Source organism: Phocoena sinus, chromosome 6 (assembly GCF_008692025.1).
Source record: "Phocoena sinus isolate mPhoSin1 chromosome 6, mPhoSin1.pri, whole genome shotgun sequence".
Taxonomy (NCBI): domain Eukaryota; kingdom Metazoa; phylum Chordata; class Mammalia; order Artiodactyla; family Phocoenidae; genus Phocoena; species Phocoena sinus.
The window spans coordinates 1,806,982-1,834,606 of record NC_045768.1 but is presented as its reverse complement, the minus strand read 5'-3'; the positions used below and the strand labels follow the sequence as shown (position 1 = coordinate 1,834,606).

The window sequence follows — 27,625 nt, the reverse complement described above, 5'->3', positions numbered from 1 at the left end:
CGGCCGGTAGGGTGGGAACTGCAATCCCCGTGGCTTCTGCCTCCCCTGTGTCCAGGGGGCGGGCCCACGGCTTGGGGAAGGCCAGGGGTGGTGATGGCGCCCCCGTGGCCACACCCAAGGCCCCGTGGCCACACGGCTACCAGGCCCCTCCTCGCTGTCCTCTGGGCTGGCTTTGTGCCGGGGGTTAGCTGCTATGAAGTGTCCGTTTCGATAGCTCTCCAGCTTGAATCTGGCTCAACGACGATGTGTTCTGAGCTTCCCCTCCGGGATCTGATGCAGCTCGGAGACGGCGGCGAGCAGCCATCCACGGCGTTGACTCAAAGGCTCCTCCCCTAGGGAGAGGGTGGTCCTTCCCCAGTCGTGCACCCCCGCCAGCTCTAGGCAGCTTGAGCAGCTCTAGCTTTTTTATTATGGTGGGTGTCGCGGTCAGCAGAGGGATTCGGCGGTTTTCTGCTTCCCCGGGCACCCAGCCCAGCGCTCGACTGACTGCTCCCCGACCCTGGTGGTGCTGTGACGTCTGCAGGGCTCCCCTGCGGGGCACTGGGCAGGGATGTGTGCGCATGTGCGGGCAGACACGTGTGTGCACGGTGCATACATACATCCACGCCTGTGTGCACGCAGGCGCACAGGTCCATGCGTACCCACGCATGCGCGCACACAGGCGCACACAGGTCCATGCGCACCCACGCATGCGCGCACACGTGCACACATCCCCCGTGCCTCTGTCAGTCATAGGTCTCCAGTTTCCTTGGAAATTTTGAACCGAGTGTGAGCTACTGAAGAATGCATCTGAGGAGGGGGAGCCTGTCTTTGAGCCAGAGGGGGGTGTCCCTCAGTCCTACTCCGGGTTGGCTTGAGCATCGCAAGCAATCTGGACTCCTTTATAAAGGAGCCTTGGGGGGAGAAGGGACATTTCCCCAGGATGTCATATGCCCTTCCTCCCCAGAGACCGGCCCGTGGCTGGGCCCAGGACAAGGACTGGGGCTGCAGCTGCAGCCTGGTGATGCGTGGGGAGAGGAAGGTCGTCATGGCGCTTCTCACGTCCAGTAACTCAAGCCTTGCTCAGTACGTCTCCTGGGGTAGCAGCAAGGTTGAGGCACAGCCCTTAGCTCACCGTTCACCGCCCCCACGCCCGCCGAGCTGTCACCGTGCGGTGGGGACATCCCGCACACCTGGTATGAGCCAGGCAGCTAGAGAAAGCCCCATCTCACTGGGGTCCCCTCCGAGCAGATTGTTTAGTTTTTAACCTAAATGGGATCCTTTGAGAGGGCTGTTCTTTTGTGGGGACGTGTCCACTCGGGTCACTGGGACCTGCGTGTTCACAGCGCGGCATGTCCTGCAGAGCGGACGTCCGGGCCATCTGCAGGGTCATCGTGAAGCTAGGGTCTGTGCCCAGCGTCCTAGGCACAGAGGAGGGTGTCCCAGCTGGAGTCTCGGGGTCAGAGAGTCCCCCCACCCCCCGCCATCATGGTACTTGCTGGGCTGTCTCTCTAGCGGCCGGGGAGGCAGCAGGTCCTTCACATGTGTGTCAGTTGACTTTTTTGTTCTGTTTTCTCTTCTTTGAGCTGCTCTTTGTTCGTCCTTTGCCTCCTCCTGCTTGTCTGTCTTTCCTGCGTGACTTGCAGGCATCCTTGCACCGACCTGATTTCTCTCCCTGTTCTTCCCTTTCATCAGCGTGTCTTTAAACAAAAGCGTCTTGTTCCCACGTGGAAGCATTGATACGTCTCTCCTGCTGAACAAGAAGCCTCTGGACCCCACGCATCTTTGCCCTGCGTTCTCTTCCAGGCTCCTCCTCGTCTGGGGGCTGTGAGCTGGGGTCTTTCCTTAGCTGACGGAAGGCCCGTGGCCGGATGGCATAGCCACGGAGAGTACCTGAGCTCCGGCACTGGCCCTGCCCAGGCAGCTGAGTTACTTCAGTTCTGTGGCGTCTGTTTCCCCGTCAGCAAACTGGGGGGACGCCATTCCCACCACACAGGATGTTGCGAGCATCCCGTGAGAGGCCCTGAGGATGGGTTGGGCTGCTCTCATTCCAGCGGCAACACTGAATTACTGATGTCCCTCCCGAGGCCTCCTTTCTCTCCTGAATTCCCCTGCTCTGCATTCTCTCTCATACCAAGCCCTGGAGATCCCGTTGCTGGAGCTGTAAATTAGCCCTGGCAGCTGGCAAGGCCCGTCCCTTCTCTGTTTTGCTCTTACACCTGTCCTGGCAGGTCTTACGTGTTTATCCTTCCGCGTGAATCTCGGAAACAGGTTCTGAGAAGATGAGTGAGTGTGTGCATTGGCGGGAGCCGATCAGCTTTGCCCCTTCCTCTGGAGGAGGGTTGCTGAGCTCTGGGAGCACGGCCCCCTCCTGCCGTCGGTGAGAGCGCCGGAGAGCGGTGGGCCGTTGCTCTGAGTGGTCCTGGAGGCCGGTGGCAAGTGGGGCCCCGGTTCCTGAGTTTGCACGGCTGCCGTGAGCAGGCCCTCCCTCCCGTGATGCTGCCACCGCCTTGTCGCTCCTGCCTTGGGTTTGTGTGACCCCGTTAGATGCTCTCGTTTGTTCTAATAGGTTTCAACTGATTTTCTTGGGTTTTCTTGGCAAACGGTGATGCCTGCTGCAGACAATGAGAGCCCCATCTCTTCCTTTTCTTACTCTTTGCTTCGTCTCAGTGGGAGCCGAGGACGCCCATCGTGGTGGGCAGACTCTTGTGTTCCCAACTGGAGCGGGAATGCCTCCAGGATTCCACCATTGCCTGGATTTTTTTTGGTTGCTGTTAATCAAATTAGGAACGTCTCCCCCTATATCTAATGTATTAATGGGTTTGGGGGGTCTTAACAAATCTTTTTTCTGTATCTACTCACAAGATCGTGTGGATTTTCTCCTTTAATTTCTTTTTTTAAAAATAAATTTATTTATTTATTTTTGGCTGCATTGGGTCTTCGTTGCTATGTGTGGGCTTTCTCTAGTGGCGGCGAGCAGGGGCTACTCTTTGTTGCGGTGCGCGGGCTTCTCGTTGCGGGGGCTTCTCGTTGCGGTGGCTTCTCTTGTTGCGGAACATGGGCTCTAGGCGCGCGGGCTTCAGTAGTTGTGGCTCGCGGGATCTAGAGCGCAGGCTCAGTAGCTGTGGCGCACGGGCTTAGTTGCTCCGCGGCACGTGGGATCTTCCCGCACCAGGGATCGAACCCGTGTCCCCTGCATTGGCAGGCGGATCCTTAACCACTGCACCACCAGGGAAGCCCTCCTTTAGTTTCTTTGCATAGTGAAGTATATTGCCCTCTTTTTTAGAGAAATCCTATTTGGTATTGCTGGTGCGGTGGTGTTATGTGCTACCGCATTCCATTTAGTAACAGTTTACTTAGGATTTTTGCGCCTAGAGTATTAAGGGAGATTGTCTCACATATACATTGGTGTTGTCTGCACCCTATTTGGGTGATGGGATTAGGAGAATAAGCAAAGTCGCTTCTGTTTCTGAGCTTTGGAGTGGTCTGACTGAGGTGGCAGAACTTGGGCAACTACTGGGGCCAGGGGCCTTTGGCCGGAGAAGCAGGTTTTTGACCACTTTACCCTCCTCAGTTTTGCTTGACTCCTTGACCACCAAGGGGGCGGATTTGGGAGGGAAGGGAAGCAGGAGTCCTGGCCCTCAGAGGGGTTCCCCTTGGCCGCCTGTAGGCAGTGCCGCTGCTGGTAAACAGGACGGCCCCGTATCAGGTGCACCTGGCTTCCCCACGCCGCACTTTGTGGGCCTCTTCCTAGGCTGTGTGAGCCCAGAGGTCCTCACCTCCCGTCGGAGGGACGGGGAGTCCTGGCTGCACGCGGGGTTCTGAGGATTCTGTGCTACATGCTGCATTCACAGTCCCTGGCACACGGCTGGCACCGGGTGCCGGGGCCCTGGCTCTCCCTCCCCTGAGCCCGGAGGGTCAGGGCGCGCGAGCACGTGTGCACCAAACTGGGAGATGACTTCCCGCCGTGTGTGCCGGGTGTTGGTTTCCCTTCTCCTCCTTAGCCTCTCTCGTTGGATCCCGTAGGTCGGCATTCCGAGTCTAAGCCCCCCAGAGGGGCCTCCGGCCACACTGGGGAGACCGTGATGGGGAGCTGGCCATCCCAGGAACTTGACGCTTGGGGTCGGACCCTTTGTCCCCTGGAATTTGGCCAAACTGCTAGCTCACCAGCCCCAAATTAAAAACTGACGTGGATTACGCGGCCGTGTGCTAGATACCACACTGCACACCTCAGCCTTGCTGTCTCCTTACATCTTTACAGTCACCTGCTAAAGGGAGAAGGCGTCAGATATTCATTTACAGATGAGGGAACTGAGGCTCAGGGAGGTGAAGTTACTTTCATGGGGCCACCCAGCATGGACTAATGGGGCAGGACCGAGCCCGCTCAGTCATCAGGACCCTTGGTGGCTCCCTGGGCCTGCGGGTTTATGCCAGCGGGCCCTGAGAGTCCCCACGGCCTTGCCGGGGAGGGGGCTGCTCTGCCCTGCCTCGGCAGGGTGTTGGTGAGTCGCACAGATGAAGTTCCATGCCTTGTCCTGAGGGCAAGCTAGGGCCGGGGAGATGGACGCCTTCTTTATGCCACCGAAGCACTGAGTTCTCATTGAAATCGGCCGTTCTTCCATGTGGCCAGCACACAGAACATAAAGGATAATGGGCGTGGTTTGGGGGTCCCAGACTTCCTCCCGGCCCCTCTGGGCCCGCAGGGAAGAGCGAGTGGGGAGGGGAGACGAGGAGGCAGAGGGGGGGCCTTGCTTTTGCCCCACCTGGACCATCTCAGCTCCGAGGGGGATGGGACCCCCCACACTCCTGAATGCCCAAGAGCTCTCAGCGACACAAGCCTTTGGGCTTGGAGAGAGGCCTCAGCCAGCCCCCTCGTTCAGCCACCTCCCTCCTACAAGTGGCACCATTCCAGGAGACCTGGGGCCCTGGTTCTTGGCCAGCACAACAAACACTCAGGTTCATGTGGGCTTTCGGCTCCGCTGGTGCAACGAGGCAGGATGCCAGGAGGCCTGTGGGGTATCTGCTCTGCACCCTGTGCTCACTCCAGTGTCCGGTGTCCCAGCAGCACCATCAGGGAAGAAGGGCAGCGTCCCCCGTCATCCTCCCCAGGCCACAGCGTGTGGGCAGGGGCCTGGCCTTCTGACTCCTCGTGCACTTCCCACCCCCGCTGTGTCCCCCTGAAGCAAACAGCGGCCCTGGGTTCCGAGCGCTTCCACGGGCCCTGCCGTGTCCGGGCCTTGAGGCCAGGAGAGAAAACCCAAAGCAGGTCAGAGTGGGGAGGGGGTCAGAGGCAGCCACGCCCGGGGAGCTGCAGCCTCTTGGGGTTCTGCCATTGAAAGGGGCTTTTGGCAAGAAAGGGGCAAAAGCAAGAAGATTCAGCCCGTGTGGCTCCCCCACCTGCGTGCCCCTACCCACGGCCCCACCAGCTTGTGACTAAGGAAAAACATGCAGCCACGCTGATGCAATTAGGAAATGTTGTTTCTCAAATGCTGCCAGATCCTCGGGGTTGACCCCGAGACCCGGGAGGACAGCACGCAGGCATGTTGGGCCCATGTGGCCTCTCGCAGCCTCGGCCTGGGACGGTCCTTGAGCAGCTCCCGATGGCCGTGGGATGGGGGGCTGACACCTGCCTGCTGCTCGTCTGGGGGGTCGGGAGGCATGGGCCAGGCCCTCGGTGGGGGCCCAGGGAATGTGCCTGCCCTTCCCAGGTTGGGGAGGGAGAGGAGGGGTCCACAGTGCCCACCCGCCCGCGTGGACCTCGTGCTCCAGGTGAGTGGCCCTGGCCTCCCAGCCTCTCGTACAGCCTGCCCGTGGTTTTTCAGCGTGGGAGCGAGTGTGGTCAGCAGACCCCTGCACCTGCCCAGAGGCTGAGCTGGGCTCCTCCGTTGTCCTCCTGTCCCTTGGGGGGACGGGCTTGACAGTGGGGAGAACCCACCTCCCCCCAACCCCAGCTCATCTGCCCTGCCTCCTGTGGTGACTGAGAAGGGGCCCAGGAGGCCATTCCCGGGTCCACGACTAAAGGGTCACAGCTGATGTGCTGCTCCCCCGACCCCGGGGTCTTGGCTCTTAGAAGAGCGAGTGAGGGCTCAGCCCAGCGGGCAGAGGCTGCAGGGAGATATTATAACTCCTGCCTCCCCACCAGTGTCCCACTGGGCGCTGAGGGGCAGCACCTAGGGTTGGCCTTGGGCTGGACTCAACCTGGAAGGTCAGGTGGTTGCCAGAGGGCCGGGAGTCCCCGGGGTCTGACCTGACTCCCACTTGCGCTGGTGGCCCGGCCCCGGCCCTGCCCACCTGCACCATGGAAATGAGAATCCCCACTAGTTAACTAGTTACCGGTGTGCAGCTGCCCCGCTGCGTCCGGCACCACTGCGTTGTGACTCCAGGGGTAGCTAGCGAGCCTCTGACTTGGAGGGCAGAGAGGGCCTGTTGTGATGTCCAGACGGCCCTGGGGGCTGCTGCCCTGGACGCTGGGAACTGGGAGCCTCGGTGCGTGAGGGTGACTGTAGCCAGAGCTCACCTGGGTGTGGGAATGGGGGCAGGAAAGGGGAAGGAGCCCCGGAAGACGAATGTCGGTGCCCCAGGAGGCTGCAGACCGCCAGGGACCCTCCCAGTTTACCGGGTGTGACCCCTGCTCTACCACTGCCAGGTGGTTGGGACAGGGGTCTCTGTGGCCTCAGAATCCTGGTGACACTGGGCAAAGGGATCCCGCCCTCCCCTGCTGACACCCCCTCGCAGGCTCTGATCCGAGCTGAGCTGCTTGGCCCCAGGGAGGCCGCAGATGAGGGCCTCTTCGTCAGCCGCCTGGTCACTTCCCCCGAGCCCAGCAGCCTGAGGGTCTGGAAGGGGGTCTTTGATGGGGAGCTAGGTGTCCTGGACCCTGAGGAAGGCTGCGCAGCCGGCTTTGGCAAAGTCTGCGTGGGGGGAGCCGGGAGGGCTTCCACGGCCCCCGCGGCATCGGGGGTGGTGTGAGCGCCTGCCCCTGCCATCGGCAGTGGTGGACCTCCCCAACGCCCTGGAGGTGCTTTGTTCGGAGTGGGCCGCGCAGCCCGGCAGCAGCTGTGGGCGCAGCGGCGGGGCTGTGCTGGGCGGCCAGGCGCGTGGGGGGCGGGGCGCGCGGGCCGGGGGTTGGGGGGCCCGGGGGCGGCGGGGCGGGCGGGCGGGGGCTGTGCTGGCCGGGGGCCGCTCTGCGCGGCGAGCGCGGGCGCAGGCTGAGGGGGCGCTGGCGTGTGCCCGCAGGCAGCCCGGCGCCGGGGACGGCGGCCGCGGGGACGGCGCGCTCCTGGACACCGTCAGCCTCAAGATGAGCGACCTGGACTCGGAGCTCGTGCCCTTGCCACCGCGGTACCGCTTCCGGGACCTGCTGCTGGGCGACCAGTCCTTCCAGAACGACGACAGGTAGGGCGGGGGGTCGGCGCGCGGAGTTGTCCGTGGTGCTGAAGGCCGCCGCTGCGCCCGCGCTGCCTGGGGCCCGCGCCCTTCAACTTTCCCGGGTTTCCGGGACCCGGAGAAGTTGGGGGGTGGGGAGGGTGGGAAGCATTTTCCCGGGAGGAGCCTGGACGATGGGACGGGAGGCTCTGTGCTGGGGAGTCCCAGAGACCAGTCCGCGGGCCAGCCTCTCCGGCTCTGCCCACAGGCCCCCAGTCCCTCTGGCAGCTCTGCTGATTTGGGGCACAAGCCAGGGCCGGAAGCGCCACGTGGCGAAGCCCCGCAGGCTGGCTGAGGGCTGGCGTCCTCCAGACGCTGGCTGTGGTCATTTATTATTAATTAAGGGAGCTGATGTTGTGGTCACTTACCAGGGATGACAACGTGCCCCCACCTCGGACTCTCCTGGGGGCACAAAGCAAAATGAACTTGAGTCTTTCGGCAAAGGACCAGCAAAATGAGCCCTTGGAAATAATTCATGTGCTGAGGAGGCTGGCAGGAAGCTGGGAGAAATGTTGCTTTTCTCTGCCCTTTCCCCAAATAGCTGTCTCAGTAAACACCCAGCACCATAGCTCCATCAGCCTCGGGGGAAGTTCTTTATGCGTGCAGGGACTCACGCTGGAGCCTGTGGGACTTCGGACCAGAACCACTTCCCTTGCAGTGTGTTGGGGGAGGGGCCCCGGTATCTGCGGGTCTCCTTCCCCACCAAGCCCTGAACTGGGCTCGTGAATCTGCAGTCGTCCCAACAGTGCAGTTATTCGAGTTAGCACGTAAACTCCGTGAGGTTGGAATTCGTCAGGCTCTGAGAATAATCCACTGCTGAAGCTGTAGCTGGGAAAGAAATCGTGCTTGTGGAGGAGGCCAGCATGTAAGGACCGTGTGTGAGACTTGTGGAAAGTGAGTTTAAAATGCATTCTGCCTGCCGGAAACAGAATATCCTTCCAGACCTCCCATAGCATTCAGTTGCATTCTCCAGGTAAAATCAGGAGGAGAGATGGAACCCAAGGGCTTCACCCACATAGAACCAAGGGTGCGAACCCAGCAGAGGGGCACGTTAAGGCCGTGTGGTTTTATCTTGGTGGACTGAGTACTGTGGTAATAGGTAAACCCACCCGAAAATACACACCCAGGTGAAGAGTTCGTTTGGCTACCTGGGTGGGCAGAGGCAGAGGAGGGCAAGGCTGGGCACTTCTCTAAGCCAGACGTGAGCTCAGCACCTTCCTGAGTCAGCACCAGGCCCTCACTGCCTGCTCCGCTGGGACTTGATTCATTCTCGATAACAGCAGCCCCAGAGGTTCTTTCAGAGGTGGGCAGGAAACGGCATCCATCTCCCCGAGTGGGCCTGGGGCCTCCAAATGCTCCAGAAATGCCAGTGACTGCAACTGATGTAATTGCAGTGACACATCCCTTAGATTTTAGGAGTGGATGGCAGGTCCTTGCCGTCAGCCAAGGGTGGCATGTGTCTGCCTGGAGGGAACTGTCCCTGTCCCCTGGGAAATGGGAAGCTGGCACTGAATCCTCCACCGTGCTCTGGACCCTGTGGCTTGGGGGGGGGGCGTTTATTGTGGTAAAATATACAAAACCTAAAATATAAAGTGACATTTGGTACATATACATCATCACCACTACGTAGTTCCAGAGCATTCCATCACCCCAGACGGAAACCTCGTACCCGTGAGCAGTCACTGCCCTGCAGCTCCTGGCAACCCCCCCGTCTCTGTTCTCCTCGGCCTTGTGTTCAGGGGGAAAGTCTCCTGTGTGCTGGGCCCAGGGACTTTGTGCTTGTGTGCCCATGGTGTTCAGAGATGGGCTGTGTATGTGTGTGTGTGTGTGTGTGGCGGGGGGAGTCCTCCAGAGGACAGGCCGCCGCGGTCCCTGGACAGGCGTGGAGACCCTGTGCTGCACGTGTGGAGAGGTGGTAAGGATGTGTCTGTACGTCGGGTGAGGGAAGGGAGCAGGCACTGGGGCTGAGAGGCTGTGGGGTGGCCGGAGGGCCCGAGAGGCTGGAGGCCAAGGAGGCCAGCCTGCCCCACCAGCAGGGCCGTGTGCACTCAGCCCGTGCTTCTGAGTGCCCCAGGGACAGTCCCACAGAACCCGGGACTGGGCCGGGGCCGGGGTCCTGGGGCTGCAGGAGGAAGGGCCGGTGGCCTGGGCGAATCGGCACTGCAGACGGCGGGCGTCGTGGGTCCGGGGAGGAGAGCTGTGCTTGCCCTCCCGCACGTGCTCCTGGGTCCCTGCCGCCTGGGCTCCTTTCCAGCCCCACTCACGTGCCCCGGGGCAGCCTCTGTGGGGTGAGCGGGGGCGCTGCTGCCCGACTCCTGGCAGGCTGTGTGGGTAGGCGGCCAGGGCTGTGGGCTTCCTGTTCTCCAGGGGAATAAAGCCACAGCCATGAGTCACCACAGCCTCACACACCGTGGCCTTGGGGGGAGGGGGGGCTCAGCCCACGTGAGCGAAGGAGACTGCTCGCCAGCCTCTTGCAGGGCGGGCAGCGAGGAGGCAGGCAGAGCCAGGACTGGCTCACCTTCAGGGGGCAGCCAGGGTCCTAGGGGACCCTCATCACTGCCTGTGGCCGGGTCTCAGGGCTCCTGGGGAGCAGGGCTCTAGGCAGAAGCCCTAGACCTGGACCCTCCAAGGCCTAGGCCTCGGGGCTCCCTGCCCTGTCCCCGGTCAGCTCACTGCCCCTTCGCCCCAGGAGCCAAGAGGCAGCTCCAGGAGGCCCCTCCCCGTCCGCAGCAGACCCTCCAGTGCGCCTGGTGCACCTGGTCCTGGGGGATGGACCTGGGGCTTTGAGGGCCCCCTGTGGGGCTCAGGGGCTGCAGGCCTGGCTGGGCGGTGAGCCCCCACGCCCGCTCTGCCTCCTGCAGAGGGCCAATGGTGGCCCGGCCTGGAAGAGGCGGCTGCGAGGGGAGCGGGAAAGGGCTTTGCAGACGGGGCTTTGGTCGTTGTAAGTGTTGCTTCCTTTCCTGGTCTGTAACATGGACACGAGGCCTCAGCCAGCCGCCGCACCTCACACCCTCCCTGCACTGCGGTGCGGGGGACACGGGCTGTCCCACCACAGGCTCGTCTCCCACGAGGGTTAGAACCAGCCAAAGGCTGGGGTGGGCAGAGCCACAGGTGAGGAGAAGGCCCGGCCAGGTGTTCTCCTGGCCCACGTGCTGGGACCAGCTGCTTTCCCCAGCTGCCTGTCCGGCCAGGACCCAGCCCGCAGCAGGAGGAGACGTCAGGGTCCATGCCCCTCTCCCTCCAGGCATCTAGTGGAGGACAGGGTTGGGGGTGGGGAGGTGTGTGCACCCCTCTGGGGGCTCCGGGGCAGCGCGGCTGCAGGGAGGTGAGGAGGCCAGGCCTCCAGGGTTAGAGCGCTGCCCAGAAGGGCCCTGTTCCGTGTTTCCCTGAGCTCTTCCAGCAATAGAGGATGGAGCCTGGCTGCTGCTGTGGGATTGAGCGGCACCCCGTGTTGTTTCACCCAGCAAGCCGAGAAGTGGGGAGGCAGGCCTGCGCTGTGGGCGGCGCCCTGAGGACAGACCCCTGCCCCGCCCTGCAGGAGCCACTGTTGGCAGCCATGGCCCCCAGGGGCTCCGGGAGGGGCAGGCAGGGCTCAGAGAGGTGCCTTTGGAGCAGGCCCAGTGCCCCGGGGTCCCCTGGGTTCTCCCTGCGCGGGGGCTGAGTTCAAACCCCTGGTTTTACCTTTAAATTCCCAGGGCCTGGCTTCTGCTTAGCCGTCAGGATGGGGCAAAGGTGGGATCCCGGCCCCATCCTGGCCAGGGGCCTGTGTCCGTCACAGACCTGAAGGCCTTGGAGGACACGGCCCACCTGGGAAATGGCGGTGGCGCAGGCTGGTGGGGCCCAGGCAGGTTGGGGGTCCCCTGCCACCTTCAGCTCCATGCAGAATAGGACTGGATGGTGCTGGGGTGCGGGGGACATGTCGTCCAGCACCCCGGAGTGTGGGTCTAAAGCCAGACGCCACACCTCCCCCCACAGCCCCTCCCCAGCCCAGAGCAGCCACCTGGGTGTTCAGGCCCAAGGCCCGGGGGTCCTCCCGGACCCCCTCCCTGCGTAAGTTGGTCACCCCTGGGGCGGCTGCTTCTGCGCCCTGGACGGCTGCCCGCCCTCACACCAGCCTCTCCAGTGGGCCCCCAACACTCCCAGCTTCCTCTGTAGCCCAGGCCCGAAACGCTTGTGCTCACCTCAGCTCCCTCCCACCTGAGCCCAGGGTCCTCCACCTCCTCCCGGGATCCGCCCACGTCCTCCGCAGCTGCACACCTTCTGCCTTCTCCCGTCTGCCTCCGTCTCTGCGGTTTCTAACCTTAAACCATAGACAGAACAGTGGCGAGCGCGCCGGGTGCATGGACGCCGGGAGCTGACCCGGACGCTGCCAGGCGGCTCTCTCAGCGTCCCTGTGTCTCTTGGGGACTCACTTTCCTCTGTCTGCATGATTAGACCAAGGAAAGGCTCAGGTCCTAGCCGATTCTGTGTGCTGTGTCCCGAGGGGGTAAGATTTATATCGATCTTTCTAGCACTTTCCGGGCCTGGGGCTCATTTGCCTGCATCTCTGCCACACCACTGTATGACTGGGCCAGGGCTAGTTCTCCCCATTGTCACCTGGGGCCCCCCCGCAGAGAGTGGCCGGGGCTCCCAGGGGCAGGCCGCGCCTTCCTCCAACCCTGTGTCCTTCCGTCTGGGTGGGCGTGTGGGGGCTTGGGTCACCCCCGGTCCTGGGAGGCCAGGAGCAGGCGGGATGGACAGCGAGAAGATGGAGGATAAAGGAATAAGAACAAACGGGACGGGGAGGGTGTGGGTGATGGAGGGGCGCACACAGGTGTGAGCAGCGGTGTGGTCACCTCCACACCAGCCCGTGGACGCCAGGGCAGGTCGGCGGGGCTCCTGGGCCTGAGTCTGCACCTGGAAGACAGCCACACTCTTAGTGATCTGGGATTAGGGGTACACCAGTCAAGGTGTTAGCAGTTCTGTGACGAGAAGGGGCCCTGGCTCCCCGTGCCCACATCCCGAGGATACTGCGGGAGACCCTGAGATGGCGAATTGGGCGTCCCCGGCAGCCAGGTCCCCATCCCGGTCCCTGGCGTTGGACATCTCAGTGCACCTCTTTGCCTCTAAGCCTGCATCCCGGGGACTTGTGTGCACAAATCAAACTTAAATTCCTCCCAATTAGTGCAAAGCAGAGCACAGACATCCAGCGAGAGGTGGCCAGCATCCTCCAGTGTCACGGAAACCGTGCTCGGCTTCTGCTTCACATTGCGGTTCCCTTCACTCCTGATATGCTTCCCACGATGTGCCATTTGCCATTGAAAATTCTGTGCACGTGTCATTCGGCCTCATCCACTTGGAGTGAAAATGGGAGGTGAGAGTGTCCAGGCTGGGTCTCAGGCAGCTCGAGCTCTGTGACAAACACCCCAGCCTAGGGGCTTCACCAGCAGACACTTAATTCTCACAGTTCTGAGGCTGGAAGCCTGAGATCAGATACCAGCCAGGGGTAGGGGGGCCCTGATGGGACCTCTTCCTGGTGTACAGACTCCTTCTCACCGTGTCCTCACGGGAGACACAGGCAGAGACACAGAGAGCACGTGCTCTCATAAGGGCACTATTCCCATCTTAGGGCCCCACTCTCGGGACCTCATCTAACTTTAATCACCTCCCAAGGCCCCACCTTCAAACACCATCACACTGGGGGTTGGGGCTTCAGTGTGAGTCTGGGGAGACACACACATTCCATCCACAGCAGGCTTGGGGAAACAAGGTGGACGCTACAAAAGAGATGGCCACGGCTTCCCTGGGGGCGTGGTGGTTAAGAATCCACCTGCCGAGGCAGAGGACACGGGTTCGAGCCCTGGTCCGGGAAGATCCCACGTGCCGCGGAGCAACTAAGCCCGTGTGCCACAGCTACTGAGCCTGCGCTCTAGAGCCCGTGAGCCACAGCTATTGAGCCCGCGTGCCACAACTACTGAAGCCCTTGTGCCTAGAGCCGGTGCTCTGCAACAAGAGAAGCCACCGCAACGAGAAGCCCACGCACCGCAACGAAGAGTAGACCCTGCTCGCCGCAATTAAAGAAAGCCTGTGCACGGCAAAGACGTAACGCAGCCAAAACTAAAATAAGTTAATTAATTGAAAAAAAAAAAAAAGAGAGATGGCCGGTAACCTTTCACGGGGTTAAGCTCTGCCTTGATTTCAAATTCCTTACACCCCAAGAACATCCCAGGATCCCCGGAGGGAGAGCCTTCGCCTCTCCCCTCACCCACGCGGTGCGGGCGCCTGGTGAGTAGAGGCATATCCCACAGGAAAAAGACCTGTTCAAGGTCGCACAGCTGATTGGGGGAACTTCAGGAGAGGGGGTCTGCAGGAAAGAACTGCAGACCCCCTGCAGTGCTTTGAAATGGTGTCCCCCAAATTCATGTCCACCTGGCACCTGGGAACATGACCTTATTTGGCAATAGGGTCTTTGCAGGTGTAATTAAGGTAAAGATCTTGAGATGGGATGATCTTGGATTTAGGGTGGGCCCTACATCCGCTGTCTGGTATCCTTGTAAGAAGAGAAACACACACAAGGGAAGCCTTGTGGAGATGGAGCAGAGACTGGGGTGATGTGGCTACAAGCCAGGGCCGCCTGGGGCCGCCCGGAGCTGGAAGAAGCAGGAAGGACCCTCCCCTGGAGCCTCTGGGGGAGCACAGATTTCGTGTGGCTCTCCCCCGGGAAGCACAGATTTCGTGTGGCATCTATGGGGCATCTCATGAGACTCGTGTCTGCACTGGGGGTGCAGGAGGAGGGGAGGCGTCTCCCCTGAGAAGTCGGGGAGCCCTGGGTGGTGCCCATGAGGTGATCAAAGAGCCTGGGGGGAGTGGATGAGGGCTCCTGGCTCTGGGTCTGCAGCCAGGGTGGAGTCCAGGGAGGGGGCAGCACATACCAGGCTTGGGGAAGACATTTCCCTGGTGGCCCCCACCTGTCCTTCTCGGCTGGTTTGTTTGGTCCAGGAATATTGTGTTGCATCTGGTTATTAGGGTTCACTAACTCCTTTTAATCCAGAGTGGCTCCTACCAGGTGGCCTCCCCAGGTCCCCCACCCTAATCTCCAAGCCGGTAAAGATGTTGAGATGTCACCCCCAGGATCTCCTTATTTGGAAGTAGGGTCTTCAGAGGTCATTACATGAGCATGAGGTCATTAGGGTGGGCCCTAATCCAACATGACTAGTGACCCTTTTTTTTTTAACATTTACTTTTTACTATGATTATTTTTGGCTGCACCGCCTCTTAGTTGCGGCACGTGGGATCTTGGTTGCTATTTGCAGGATCTTTTAGTTGCAGCATGTGGGATCTAGTTCCCTGACCAGGGATCAAGCCCGGACCCCCCGCATTGGGAGTGCGGAGTCTTAGCCACTGGACCACCAGGGAAGTCCCTACTGGTGACCTTTTAAAAAAGAGAAATCTGGAGACAGACCTGGAACGATCCTCCCTCACGGCCTCACAAGGAGCCAGCCTTACTGACACCTTGATCTTGGACTTCTGGCCTCCAGAACTGGAAGAGGATGAATTTCTGTTGTTCAAGCCATCCAGACTGTGGTACTTTGTTACGTCAGCCAGAGGAAGCTCATACCCATGGCAATTTTGCATTATAAGTAAGGTTACTAACCAGTTGGCTGAGTTAATCACCAGGAGGTTGGGCCCCTTCTGGTCACAGGGGCCCTTTGAAAGCAAGAGTGTTTTCCCTGTCTGGAAGTGGAAGAAAAGATTTGGGGCACAGGGGAATCTGACCCACAATTGCCACCTTAAAGGTGGAGGGGCCCAGGGATGGAGGGCAGCCTTTAGGGGCTGAGCAGCCAACAGCCAGCAGGAAAGGGGAACCTCAGTCCTACAGCCGCCAGGAGCTGAATCCAGCCAACTGGATGAGCCTGGAGGCGGATTTTCCCCAGGGGTGCAGGTGGAAACTCAGCCCTGCTGATGCTGATTTCAGATGCGTGGGACCCTAAGCGAGACACCAAGCTAAGCTACACCCGGTCTTCTAACCTCGGCACTGCGAGTATATGTTGCTTTAAGCTGTGAAGTTGGCAATTTGTCACACAGCGTAGGTAGCTGATACGCCAGGCCTCTGGTCCTGCAGAATGTTCTGCCGTCTGTGTGTCTGGTTGCCTCTTGGTGGGTGGTTCAGCTTGTTGCTCTGCCTCCAGTATTCCTGTAACTGGATGTTGGATCTGAAGGTCTCGTGGACGGAACTCAAATGTTTCAGGCAAGAGAAGGTTTTAAGTGCCACCACCGTCCCCATGTTGCCCCATGTCCTGGTTGTCCCTCCGTTAGAGATGGCCAGAGGGACACGATACACAATGGCTTAACGATGACAGCCCAGCCCTTGCACTGGGCAGTTGTGCAAGGTGATCCGTCGTCATACGACCATGCATTCCCCCTCCTTGGTGCAGCTAAGGGTGGCAACCCCACCGGACGTCCTCCCTGATCCCACGTTCTGTGGCGGCTTGGACAAGCTCCTTTCCGGTTCTGCTCCACCCTCCTTGAGTATAAGCCACATTCGTCTTTAACTGGTGGTTTTCCTACATCAATGGGAGCTAGTTGTACACCCCAAAACATAATTCCTGCTGAGAAAGCAGGAAAACACGCTCAATCCTTTCCATTTAATTACCAGTTTTCAAAGTGTATTATAGCAGCCTCAAAGGATGACAGCTGAAGGTGTTTTTTCTGGACTACTCTTTCTGGGTTTCATGTATTGACTAATGGCGTTACATAGGTTCACCATGTGTGATGGACTGAGCAATGCCACCCTCCCAAAGATATACATGTCCTAATGCCTGGGACCTGCAAGTGTCTTAGGTGATGAGAAGGGCTTTGCAGATGTGTTGAAGTTAAGGATCTTGAGATGGGGAGACAGTCCTGGATCATCTGGGTGGACCCCATGGGATCACAGGGCTTTTTGAAGAGGGAGGTGGGAGGGCCAGAGTCAGTTTCTGTTTCTGAGTCTCTGTTTTGTTATGTTCATTCCTTTGTTTTATTTTTAGATTCTACATATAAGTGGTAACACAGTATTTGCCTTTTTCTTTCTGAATTATTTCACTAAACATAATACCCTCTAGGTCCATCCACGTTGCTGCAAATGGCAAAATTTCATTCTTTTTTTTTTTTAGGGCTGACTAGTATTCCATTGTATTTATGCATACGTCTTCTTTATCTGTTCATTTGTTGATGGACACTTAGGTTGCTTCCATATCGTGGCAATTGTAAATAATGCTGCTATGAACATTGGGTTGCATGTATCTTTTTGAAATAGTGTTTTCAAGGATTTGGGGGATATATACCCAGGAGAGTGGGATTGTCGGATCATATGGTAGTTCTATTTTCACCTTCTTGAGGAAGCTCCATACTGTTTTCCACAGTGGCTGCACCAATTTACATTCCCAACAACAGTGTTCTAGGGCTCCCTTTTATCCGCATCCTCGCCAACATTTGTTAATTGTGGTCTTTTTGATGTTAGCCATTCTGATAGGTGTGAGTTGATATCTCATTGTGGTTTGGATTTGCATTTCTCTGATGATTGGTGATGTTGAGCTTTTCATGGACCTGCTGGCCATCTGTATGCCTTCTTTGGAAAAATGTCTGTTCAGGTCTTCTGCCCATTTTTAATCCAGTTGTTTGTTTTTTTTGTTATTGAGTTGTATGAGCTCTTTATGTACTTTGAGTATTGACTCCTTATTGGTCATATCATTTGCAAATATTTTCTCCCATTTGGTAGGTTGCCTTTTCGTTTTGTTGGTGGTTTCCTTTGCTGTGCAAAAGCTTTTAGTTTAATTTGGTCTCATGTGTTTACTTTTGTTCTTGTTTACTTTGCCTTGGGAGACAAATCCAAAAACACATTGCTGCGACTTGTGTCAGAGAGTGTTCTGCCTTTGTTTTCTTCTAGGTTTTATGTTTTCAGGGCTTACATTTAGATCTTTAATCCATTTTGAGTTTTTTTTTTATATGGTGTTAGAGAGCATTCTAATTTCATTCTTTTACATGTAGCTGTCCAGTTTTCCCAGCACCACTGGGAAAGAGACTGTCTTTTCTGCATTGTATATTCTTGCCTCCTCTGTCACAGATGGACCGACCATAAGTGTGTGGGTTTATTTCTGGGCTCTCTATTCTGTTCTATTGATCTATATTTCTGTTTTTGTGCCAGTACCATACTGTTGTGATTACAATAGCTTTGTAGTATAGTCTGAAGTCAGGAAGCATGATACCTCCAGCTTTGTTCTTCTTTCTCAAGATTGCTTTGGCCAGTCAGGAGCTTTTGTGTTTCCATACAAGTTTTAGAATTATTTGTCCTAGTTCTGTGAAAAATGCCATTGGTATTTTGACAGGGATTGCATTGAATCTGTAGATTGCTTTGAGTAGTATGGTCATTTAAACAATATTAATTTTTCCAATCCGTGAGCATGATATATCTTGATCTCTGTGTCATTTTCAGTTCCTTTCATCAGTGTCTTACAGTTTTCTTACAGATCTTTTACTTCCTTAGTTAGATTTGTTCCTAGGTATTTTTATTTGATGCGATGGTAAACAGGATTTTTTTTAACTTCTCTTTCTGATAGTTTGTTGTTAGTGTATAGAAGTACAACACATTTCTGTCTATTAATTTTGTATCTTGCAATGTTACCAAATTCATTGATGAGCTCTAGCAGTTTTCTGGTGGCATCTTTAGGATTTTCTTTGTATAGTATCATGTCATCTGCAAACAGTGACAGTTTTACCTCTTCCTTTCCAATTTGGATTTCTTTTTCTTGTCTGAGTGCTGTGGCTAGAACTCCCAATATTGTGTTTAATAGCAGCGGCAAGAATGGACATCCTTGTCTTGTTCCTGACCTTAGAGGAAATGCTTTCAGCTTTTCACCATTGACTGTGTTGTTAATTGTGGACTTGTCATATGTGGCCTTTATTATGTTGAGGTTTGTTTCCTGTATACCCACTTTGTTGAGAGTTTTTAACATAAAAATATGTTGAATTTTGTCAAAAGTTTTTTTTGCATCTGTTGAGATGATCATATGGTTAGTATTCTTCAATTTGTTAAATGTGGTGTATCACATTGATTGATTTGTGGGTATTGGACCACCCTTGCATCCCTGGGATGAATCCCACTTGATCATGGTGTATGCTCTCTTTAATGTATTATTAAATTCAGTTTGGTAATATTTTGTTGAGTATATTTGCATCTTTGTTCATCAGTGATATTAACCTGTAATTTTCTTTTTTTGTGATATCTTTGTCTTGTTTTGGTTTCAGGGTGACGCTGGCCTCATAGAATGAGTTTGGAAGCATTCCTTCATCTGCAGTTTTCTAGAATAGTTTGAGAAGGGTAGGTGTTAACTCTTCTCTAGTGGTTTGGTAGAAGTCACCCGTGAAGCTGTCTGGTCCTGGACTTTTGTTTGTGGGAGATTTTTACTACTGATTCAATTTAATTACTGGTAATTGGTCTGTTCCTATTTTCTATTTCTTCCTGGTTCAGTCTTGGGAGACTGTGCATTTCTAGGAACTTGCCCATTTCTTCTAGGTTGTCCATTTTATTGGCATATAATTGTTCGTAGTAATCTCTTATGACCCTTTGTGTTTCTGTGGTATCAGCTGTAACTTCTTTTTCATTTCTAATTTTATTGATTTGGACCCTCCCTCTTCTTTTCTTGGTGAACCTGGCTGAAGGTTATCTATCTTCTTTACCTTTTCAAAGAACCAGCTCTCAGTTTCAGTGATCTTTCCTATTGACTTCTTTAGTCTCTACTTCATTTATTTCTGCTTTGATTTTTATGATTTCTTTCCTTCTATTAGCTTTGGGTTTTGTTTGTTCTTCTTTTTCTGGTTCCTTTAGGTGTAAAGTTTGGTTGTTTATTTGAGATTTTTCTTATTTCCTCACATAGGCTTGTATCACTATCACTATAAACTTCCCTCTTAGAACTGCTTTTGTTGCATCCCACAGATTTTGGATCATTGTGTTTCCGTTTTCATTTGTCCCCAGGTACGTTTTTATTTTCTTCTTTAATGTCTTCAGTGATCCATTCGTTGTTCAGTAGCATATTGTTTAGCCTCCACGTGTTTGTGGTTTTTGCAGTTTTTTTCCTAGTTTCATAGTGTTGTGGTTGGAAAAGATGTTTGATATGATTTCAGTTTTCTTAAATTCACTGAGACTTGTTCTGTGGCCTAGCCTGTGATCTATCCTGGAGAATATTCCATATGCACTTGAAAAGAATGTGTATTCTGCTGCTTTGGGATGAGTCATTCTCTTTCTCTCTCTCTTTCTCTCTCTCTCTATATATATAAAGTCCACCTGGTCTAATGTGTCATTTAAGACCAGTGGTGTTTCCTTATTGATTTTCTGTCTGGAGTGTCTGATCCATTGATTTAAGTGGGGTGTTAAAGTCCCCTATTATTATTGTGTTACTGTCAATTTCTCCCGTTGTGTCTATTAATGTTTGTTTTATGTGTTTAGGTGCTCCTTTGTTGTGTGCATATATAACTGTTATATATTATTCTTGTATTGATCCCTTGATCATTATGTAATGCCCTTCTTTGCTTCTCGTTACAGTCTTTGTCTTTAAGTACAGTAAGCATATTCTTTTTTTATTCTTTTTTCGGTACGCAGACCTCTCACTGTTTCGGCCTCTCCCGTTGCGGAGCACAGGCTCCGGACGCGCAGGCTCAGCAGCCGTGGCTCACGGGCCCAGCCGCTCCGCGGCATGTGGGATCTTCCCGGACCGGGGCACGAACCCGCGTCCCCTGCATCGGCTGGCGGACTCTCAACCACTGTGCCACCAGGGAAGCCCAAGCATATTCTTAATGGGCAACCATCACCACCATCCATCTCTTTCATCTTCCCAAACCAAAGCTCTGTCCCCATTAAACATTCACTCCCCGTCCCCTCCCCCAGCCCCTGAAGCCAACTTGCTCTACCCTTCACTTGGTTTGCATTGTCTTATTGCCTGAAGAATTCTTTCTTTATCCTTTAAGCACAGTAGATTAATGGAATCAATATCTGGGTGTGGCACATCCTGTACCTTATTTTCCTGGAACTCTTTCATCATTATATTTCTCAGTACTTTCTGAATATGTTTTAAATACTTAAAACAGGTTGGGGCCTCTATCCAGGGCACAGGCAGTTCTTTGCGTGAGTATTCCCACCGCTCTCAGCTCCTGTGCCTCTGCCCTGCATCTGCTTCTGTGCCAGCAGGGCCATCCCTCTGTCAGTAACTCCATTTTCAGTCACATCTTTTCTGGATTGGGTGCATTAGTGATCCCACGTGATTCAGCGTTTGGGCTCTCGGTTTGTCTCCAAACTTCCGTCATCTCCCTGTTTCCCTCACTCTGTTGAGATACTGACGTATCTCATTTTTGAGCTTGTCCCTGTCCAGTGGGTTTAGTGCTTGAAGCCTGTTTAGGGAATTCCTTCTGCTCCTAGTCATGTTTTATTGTTGGCCAGGTTCTTTGTCTTATGAAGTCCATCCTCTCTTTATCCCCCTTTTTCTCGTCTCTCTGCCCCTTCCTTCCTTCTTTTTAAAAAAATTGTTTATTTGAATTGTGGTAAAATACACCAAAAATGTACCATGTTAACCACTTTAAGTGCACAGCTCAGTGGCTTTAAGCACATTCACGTCGTTTTGTAACCATCACCACATCCATCTCCAGATCTTTCCCATCTTCCCAAACTGAAGCTCCGTCCCCATTAAGCACTAACTCCGTCTCCCAGCTCCTGGCCCCCACCATCTCCTTACTGTCTCTATGGATTTGACTATTCTAGGTCCCTCAGATAAGTGGATCCTACAGGATTTGTCCTTTTGCGATGGGCTTATTTCTTTTTTTTTTAATTTAATTTTATTTTTTAATTTGTTTATTTGGTTGCACCAGGTCTTAGTTGCGGTAGGTGGGCTCCTTAGTTGTGGCTCACAGGCTTCTTAGTTGCGGCACATGGGCTCCTTAGTTGCAGCCAGCCTGCCCCACCCCCACCCAGCCAGCAGTCCCCACACACAGAATGACACAGGGCTGCTGTGTGGCAGGAATGAAGCCCTTTGGAAGAAGGTGCAAAGTGCTTGAGCAAAAGGAGCAGTCGACCTTCCTGCCTGTCCCCTACCCCACCACACACAGCCATGCGGTCTGAGTCTGCCTGAGCCCCGTGGGAGCAAGCAGTGCTGGGAGTCCTCAGGGCCTGGGTCTGCTCTCCCTGCCTCGCCTCACGTGGGAGTATCCAGCCTGCCCACTGGACACTCCTCACAGTGCCCTGGGGATGCAGAGCCGTGGGCCACTGGTCCACCCAGGAGGGCTGTCTGTCCTCCCCACACAGGAAGATACCACTAGACTCTGGATCATAGAAGTGGACCACTGTTTTCAAAATAAATCAAACCTTACCTAAATGATGCAGCAGCCAGTTGAAAGGCCTCCCCCAGCCCACTCCCAGACGTAACCACCACACATCAGCCTGTATCTGTCTTTAGATCCCGCCACACAAAATGTTGGACATCCTGCCCTTGTCACCTGATCTGACCCTGGACCTCAGACACCATCGGGACCTGCCAACCCACTGCATTCTCAAAACCCAGAACGGGAAAGACACAGCACTCAGGGTGGGAAGCGCTAGACACGCTGAGCCTTCCCTGTGGGTGGACGTGAGGCGTTTGCCATTCTGTGCCCTTACAGATGGCGCTCCCACGAGCATTCTGAGATGGGCTGCCTCTCGCTGCCATTGCTCGAGGAAATCAAGTTCTGGTCTCTTTGTGGACCCTAGAGTCCCAAGGAGCCCCGCTCACAGCTTCCTGGGGTGCACAGGTGAACGTTCCTGATGGTCTGTTGTGTGTGTGTTACCGACCGGGGTTCTTGGCCTCCTTAATCAATAGAAATTGATCAGAGGCCACAGCAGATTCAGGCGAGACTTCACTGGGGGCCCTGCTGCTGTAGTGGGGAACGTGAGCAAGTGATAGGCTCCCTCGCTCCCTCCCTGAGGGCGGGGCGTCTGGTTCCGTATATGGGGTGAGGGTAGGGGTGTGTCCAGGGGTCGGGCCGGAGGCGTGGCTTAGGAGGTCTGCCCGCCCCTTGGTGGTGTGTGCGAGGGTCTCGCGCAGTACCCTGCTTTTGCTCCCAGCTCTTCAGAAGTGGCGGTTGGGTTTTCCGTCTCTTTGTATCTTGTTGTCCAGAATTTGCCCCACCTGCGCGTGCACGCAGTTATTTTTAGTCCCTTATCGTTTCTTTGTATTTCGTTGCTCGAAGAGATGTTTGTTTTGGTGCAAGCACTGCAGCAAAGGGTCCCAGGTCTCAGCCTGTCTCGCGTGGACACACATACAGAGGGGCCTCAGCGCGGCCCCGCAGATGGCGCTGCCCGTGCCCGCGGTGCTGCTGGCTTTGTTTTACAGTCATCACCATGCGTCTCGCTCACCAGCAGGCCCGAGGCACTTCCAGCCCTCCCTCTTTTGCAGGCGCTCTATGCCTCTCTCTCCATGGGAAGGGTAGGGAATGGCTGACAGAGGCTTGCCCCCCTCTGCCCAGGGCGGGCAGGGGCCTCCCAGTGCTTGGCCAGTACAAACACCTCGGCAGATATGGGACGGGATGGGACGTAGAAGGCGCTCGGGGGAAATGCACTATGAGTGTTTGCTGAGACCACCAAATGGCTTTATCCCGACAAGGCAATGTCTGGGGAGGGGCCAGGCCAGGGGCTGGGTGTACTGAGGCCCACCTTCCTCTTGCAGACCTCTGTAAGCACCGGGCCCTGGTGGTTTGCTGGGTCACAAGTGGGGTGAAGAAATAAAGGTAGGCAGGCTGGCCAAGCTGGAGGCTCCGGTCTGGCGTCAGGGTTTGGACACATCGGCAGGGCCTGGAGCCCCCCGGCAGCCTGGACGGTTGTCGTCTGAGCAGCCCTGCACCCAGCTGGGCTCCAGGGCAGCCAACCCACAGCCTTGGTCCTCCCAGCGCCGACACCTGACGGCCATTACCTAGGCGAGTCACCTGTCCTTCCCAGCCTCAGGCCTCCCTCGTCTGTGAAAATGGAAGGAATCGGGCAGAAAAGCCACACAATGTGGCAACAGGGAGCAGAGGCTCAGTCAGCTGGTCCCGGGTGGGAGACCTCGCTCCACCGCTTCCTGTCTGGTCTCCTGGGGAAGGCACTTCTCCCTCCCTCAGTGCCTTGGTTTCCCCACTTTGCAAACGGACAGAAATCTGCACACTTCCTCAAGCTGTGTGTATTCAGTGAGAGGATCCGAGCTCACCCAGCAGGGCGTCGGGCGCAGACTGGGCTCCAGGAAGTAGCTGGCTCATCCACGCCTGGGATCTCATGCCTGGCACGGAGCTGAGCCTGGCATGCGGGCATCGGTAAACGAGTACCCCCGTGACTCCCAGAAAGCTCTGGGGGGAAGGAGGTGGGGGAAAGGGCGACCCCTGAGTGCCTGCGGTTGGGAGGACAGACAGCGATGTCCCACCTGACCCAGGGGCTGGACCCACCCAACTTGGGCAGCAGGGGTCGGGGCTGGCCAACTAGAGCCCCACCCGCGTCCCCAGAACCCACAGGCCGGCTGAGGCTCCCCTCTCCAGCAGCCCCCGCCTGAGGAAGTGACCGGCCGAGAGCCACCGGCTGTCACCGTGCTACTATCCCTCCCCTCCTCCCAGCGCCGTGACCGTCAGCATGACTATTACTACTACTTCCGTTGTAAGGCAGCCCCTCGAAGCCTGGGGCGCCAAGACCCTCTCCCACGTGGCGCGTCCTCTGGGCACCCAGCCTCCGGGGTGGGGAGGCGGCCGAGCCTGGGCGCCCCCGGGCCGCGGCGGGAGGAAGCTCGGCCGCCCCCAGTTTCCCAGCCCCCCTCGGCCGTTCCACTGTGGCGGCGGCGCGGGGAAGGCGGGGCGGCGCGCGGAGATGGTAGCGCCCGCTCCCCTGCCGCCAACCCGCCGCCTGCCGCCTGCCGCCCGCCGCCCGCCGCCGCCGCCGCCGTGCGCTCCGGCAGGATGGCGCGGGCCAAGCTGCCGCGCTCGCCGTCCGAGGGCAAGGCGGGCCCGGGGGGCGCCCCGGCCGGCGCCTCGGCCCCCGAGGAGCCGCACGGGCTCAGCCCGCTGCTGCCGGCCCGCGGCGGGGGCTCCGTAGGCAGCGACGTGGGCCAGAGGTAGGGGCGGGGGCGCGGGGCACCGCGGGAGGGGCTTTGCATCTCTGCGCTCGCATCCCGCACGGGCTCCGCTCGGCTGCACCTGCCGCGCTGCCTGCAGCCCCGGGAGGGGAGGGACGGCCGAGATCTCCCTCGGGACCCCCAGCCAAGCGCCCCAACCGCTCTGTGTGTCTCCAGCCCGCCTCGGGGAGCCTGTGGGACCCCTGCTCCCTCCTGCTCAGAGAGGCTGAGCACAGAGGGGCTGCAGATAAGACCGGAGGGAAAGGCAGTGGGGACCTGGGCGCTGTGCCAGGTGGCTTGGTGACCACTGCCCGAGCCCTGCCCCACTGGAGGCCACACTCTTGTTGGTTCCAGCAGCCACTTGGGGGGAGGCAGGGCCAGCATCTGTGTCCTGCTTCAGAGGTGAGCAGCTGCACAGCAGATGGGAGCTGGGGTGTATCAGGGCTCAGGCTCCCTGGGGCTGGTGCCTGGAGCCAGTGGCAGCTGAGGTGCAGGAGGCTGGTTCCCCAGCCAGGCAGGGGCAGTGCCAACCCCTGTCCGGCCCCTCCTTGAGGCCCGGCGCAGCACGACAGCCTATTTCACAGATGAGGGCGCTGAGGCTCAGTCTGCAGGGCTAATGCAGAGCCACCCCTGCCCTGTGCCAGGAGCCCTTCTAGATGCTGCGGGGGAAACCGAGATGAATCAGACCCATTGGTGTGGGCACATGTCGTGGGCGCGGAAAGCTGTGCCTGGTAGAGGGAGGTGCAGGCTGGGCCGGGACAGGGAGAGCGGGCTTCCTGGGGCGCTCGCCCTTCGGGGGGGGGGGGTGGCACAGGGAGATGGGCAGGGGCTTCCAGGCAGAGGAAAAGGCCAGGGCCAAAGCCTGGGGTGGTTGGGGGAGGCGCTGTGCCGTGTCAGGGTTGGGGCGAGGGGTTGGCAGAGACTCAGCCTGGCAGATGGCAGACCAAGGGTGCCTAGGGAGCCTCCCCCCGCCCCTCCTGCTGGCCACATGCCCTCTGGGCCCCTCAAACCCCATTTCCTGCTCCTTAGCCGCCCCTGGGGGCCACTGCCCAGCGGTCATTCCCATTTGCCGGAGGAGACTGCTAAGGCTGGAGATTGAGTGCCTCTAACGGGCACGCCTGGTGGCCTCACGCAGCTGATGGGCAGCCCCTGGGCAGGAGGGAGGCAAGGGCCGGCCAAGGCCCTGGAGACCAGGTTCCTCTCTTCTCCATCCTCTTCCTGGAGGCAGTGCAGGGACAGAGGCATGGCAGGTCATGTCCAGGCTGCATCTGAACCCGCAGTGCAATATGGGAGCCGCGGTGGCAGGGACACCTCCTCCAGGGAGCCCTCCTCCCATACCCACCCCTGCCACCCGCAGTCCTGTGCTGATGACCTTCACGTGAGCAGCCTCACTCAGTCCCCCTGCAGCCCCTGAGGTTCAGGGTCCTCATCAGCCTCCTTCTGCAGAGTAGAGGGAGTGTCTGCAGCTGCATCGCTGGCCCAGCAGCACCAAGGGCTGGTGCCTGCAGCTTCCTCTCCCCAAGCGTTAGAGGCGCACTGTGGAGTTTGCTCTGGACGGGAGGAGTAGGGAGCCATGGCAGGTTTCAGAGCAGGGGAGGACTTGCAGGCTTTGTTCCTTAGGAACACGAGTCTGACAGATTCCGGTAAGACCAGAGCCGGCAGGTGGTTGCCCTCTGCCGAAGGGAGCCTGTGGCCGCAGCTCCTGCGGCTGCCCGCATCCTGCACGCGCCTTCTGGAGCCAGCCGGGGGCAGGGCTCGCTGGGCCACGAGGCCTCGTCCCTGCCCAGGGCGCCCCGCCCCCCCCGCCGCTGAAGCACTGCACCCCCATCTCCTGGACGCTGTGGGGGGATCGTTAGAAACGTGACCGGGGTGGGGGGGGGGGTGATAAGGACCATCGCTTGAGAGCTTTGGAGCTGAAGAGCCAGTGAGGGAGAGGCTGGCCATGTAGTGAACTCTCCCGGAGGGTCACGGCTGGGCTAGGGCCCCTTCATGCCCCCAGCGACCCTGGGGCTGAGCGGCCTTGCCCCCAGGGGTGCTGCCGTGTAGCCTCACATCTGCTGGGGGGCCCCAGCGCAGTCCCCCACCTCCTGCCGAGCCTTCAGGAGTCTAGCCTCAGGTCGGGGCCAGGGACGGCAAAGCTGGCCTGCATAGACTGGGGCCCGAGTTCGGGGGCCCCACTGGTGACAGGGGGGGTGCTTTCGGCCCTGGACGTGGGCTGCCCCCTGGCCTTTGAGAGACGAGTCCTTGGGCCCCAACAGCTGTGTGTGGGAGGAGGGGCCCCAGGAGCCAGAATGGGATGAGGGTGCTAAGGCCCAGAGCTGTCGCCCAGGGGCCAGCAGGAGAGCAGGGCAGAGCAGGGCAGTGTGCTGGCTTTTGGGGACACCCCTGCAGAGCCCCAGGCTGGTGGGGACAGAACCACTGGAAGGTGTGGGCAGGAGGTTTCCAGGCACAGCTCAGGTCCTAGCCGGGCGCCAGGTGTGCTGACCTGGAAGGAAGAGGGACGCAGAGGGGTGGGACAGCTGGGGCAGGTGAGGCTGGAGAGGAAGGGCCCGCCCCCTGGGTTTGGGTTGTGTCCCAAGTGAGGGGCTCACTGGTGGCTTGCTGGAGGGGACGTGGGGGTAGCCGGGAAGGCATGGCAGGGGCCCTGGTGAGAAGGAACGGGCTGCAGAAGGATCTAGGAGGTAGAATTCTGGGGTCTGAGAGTTGTGGGGAGTCATGGCAGGGAATGGGGAGCGCTCTGTGGACGGCTGAGTTTGGGGTACCCAGAGGCACGGCCACGGGGAGAAGTCCGGGAGGCAGAGCCCAGGCCGGGGAGTGGGGACCCTTGTGTGGGTGTGGCTTTGGATGGGGCCACACGGGCAAGGGGAGGAGTGGAGGCCAGAGGCCAGGATGAGCTCTGAGGACCCGCCGGAGGCCGCGCGCGTAGAGGTCAAGGGAACTCCAGGGCAGGAAGAGGGTCCCCGGGGAGGGGAGGCAGGAGGACCTGGACGGGGGAGTGGGAGGCCGCCAGGAGGCCAGGCCTCGAAGCTGGGCCAGGAGGCTGTCTTCGCCCTCCCCAGGGTAGTTTCAGGGGCGGAGCTCACCAACCCTGGACCCTCACCCGGAGGGGACATCCA

General features: G+C 57.6%; 1 protein-coding gene across 2 annotated transcripts in view; it reads left to right on the top strand.

Annotated features, from left to right (window-relative positions):
• Positions 1 to 7,279: 7,279 nt before the first annotated feature.
• KCNT1 (potassium sodium-activated channel subfamily T member 1) overlaps positions 7,280 to 27,625 on the top strand; it is a 57,015-nt gene continuing 36,669 nt past the window's right edge. For both annotated transcript variants that reach the window (XM_032634002.1, XM_032634001.1), the window contains exon 1: positions 7,280 to 7,374. In XM_032634002.1, coding sequence (XP_032489893.1) covers positions 7,280 to 7,374 — 95 coding nt within the window. The remainder of the gene's footprint in view (positions 7,375 to 27,625) is intronic.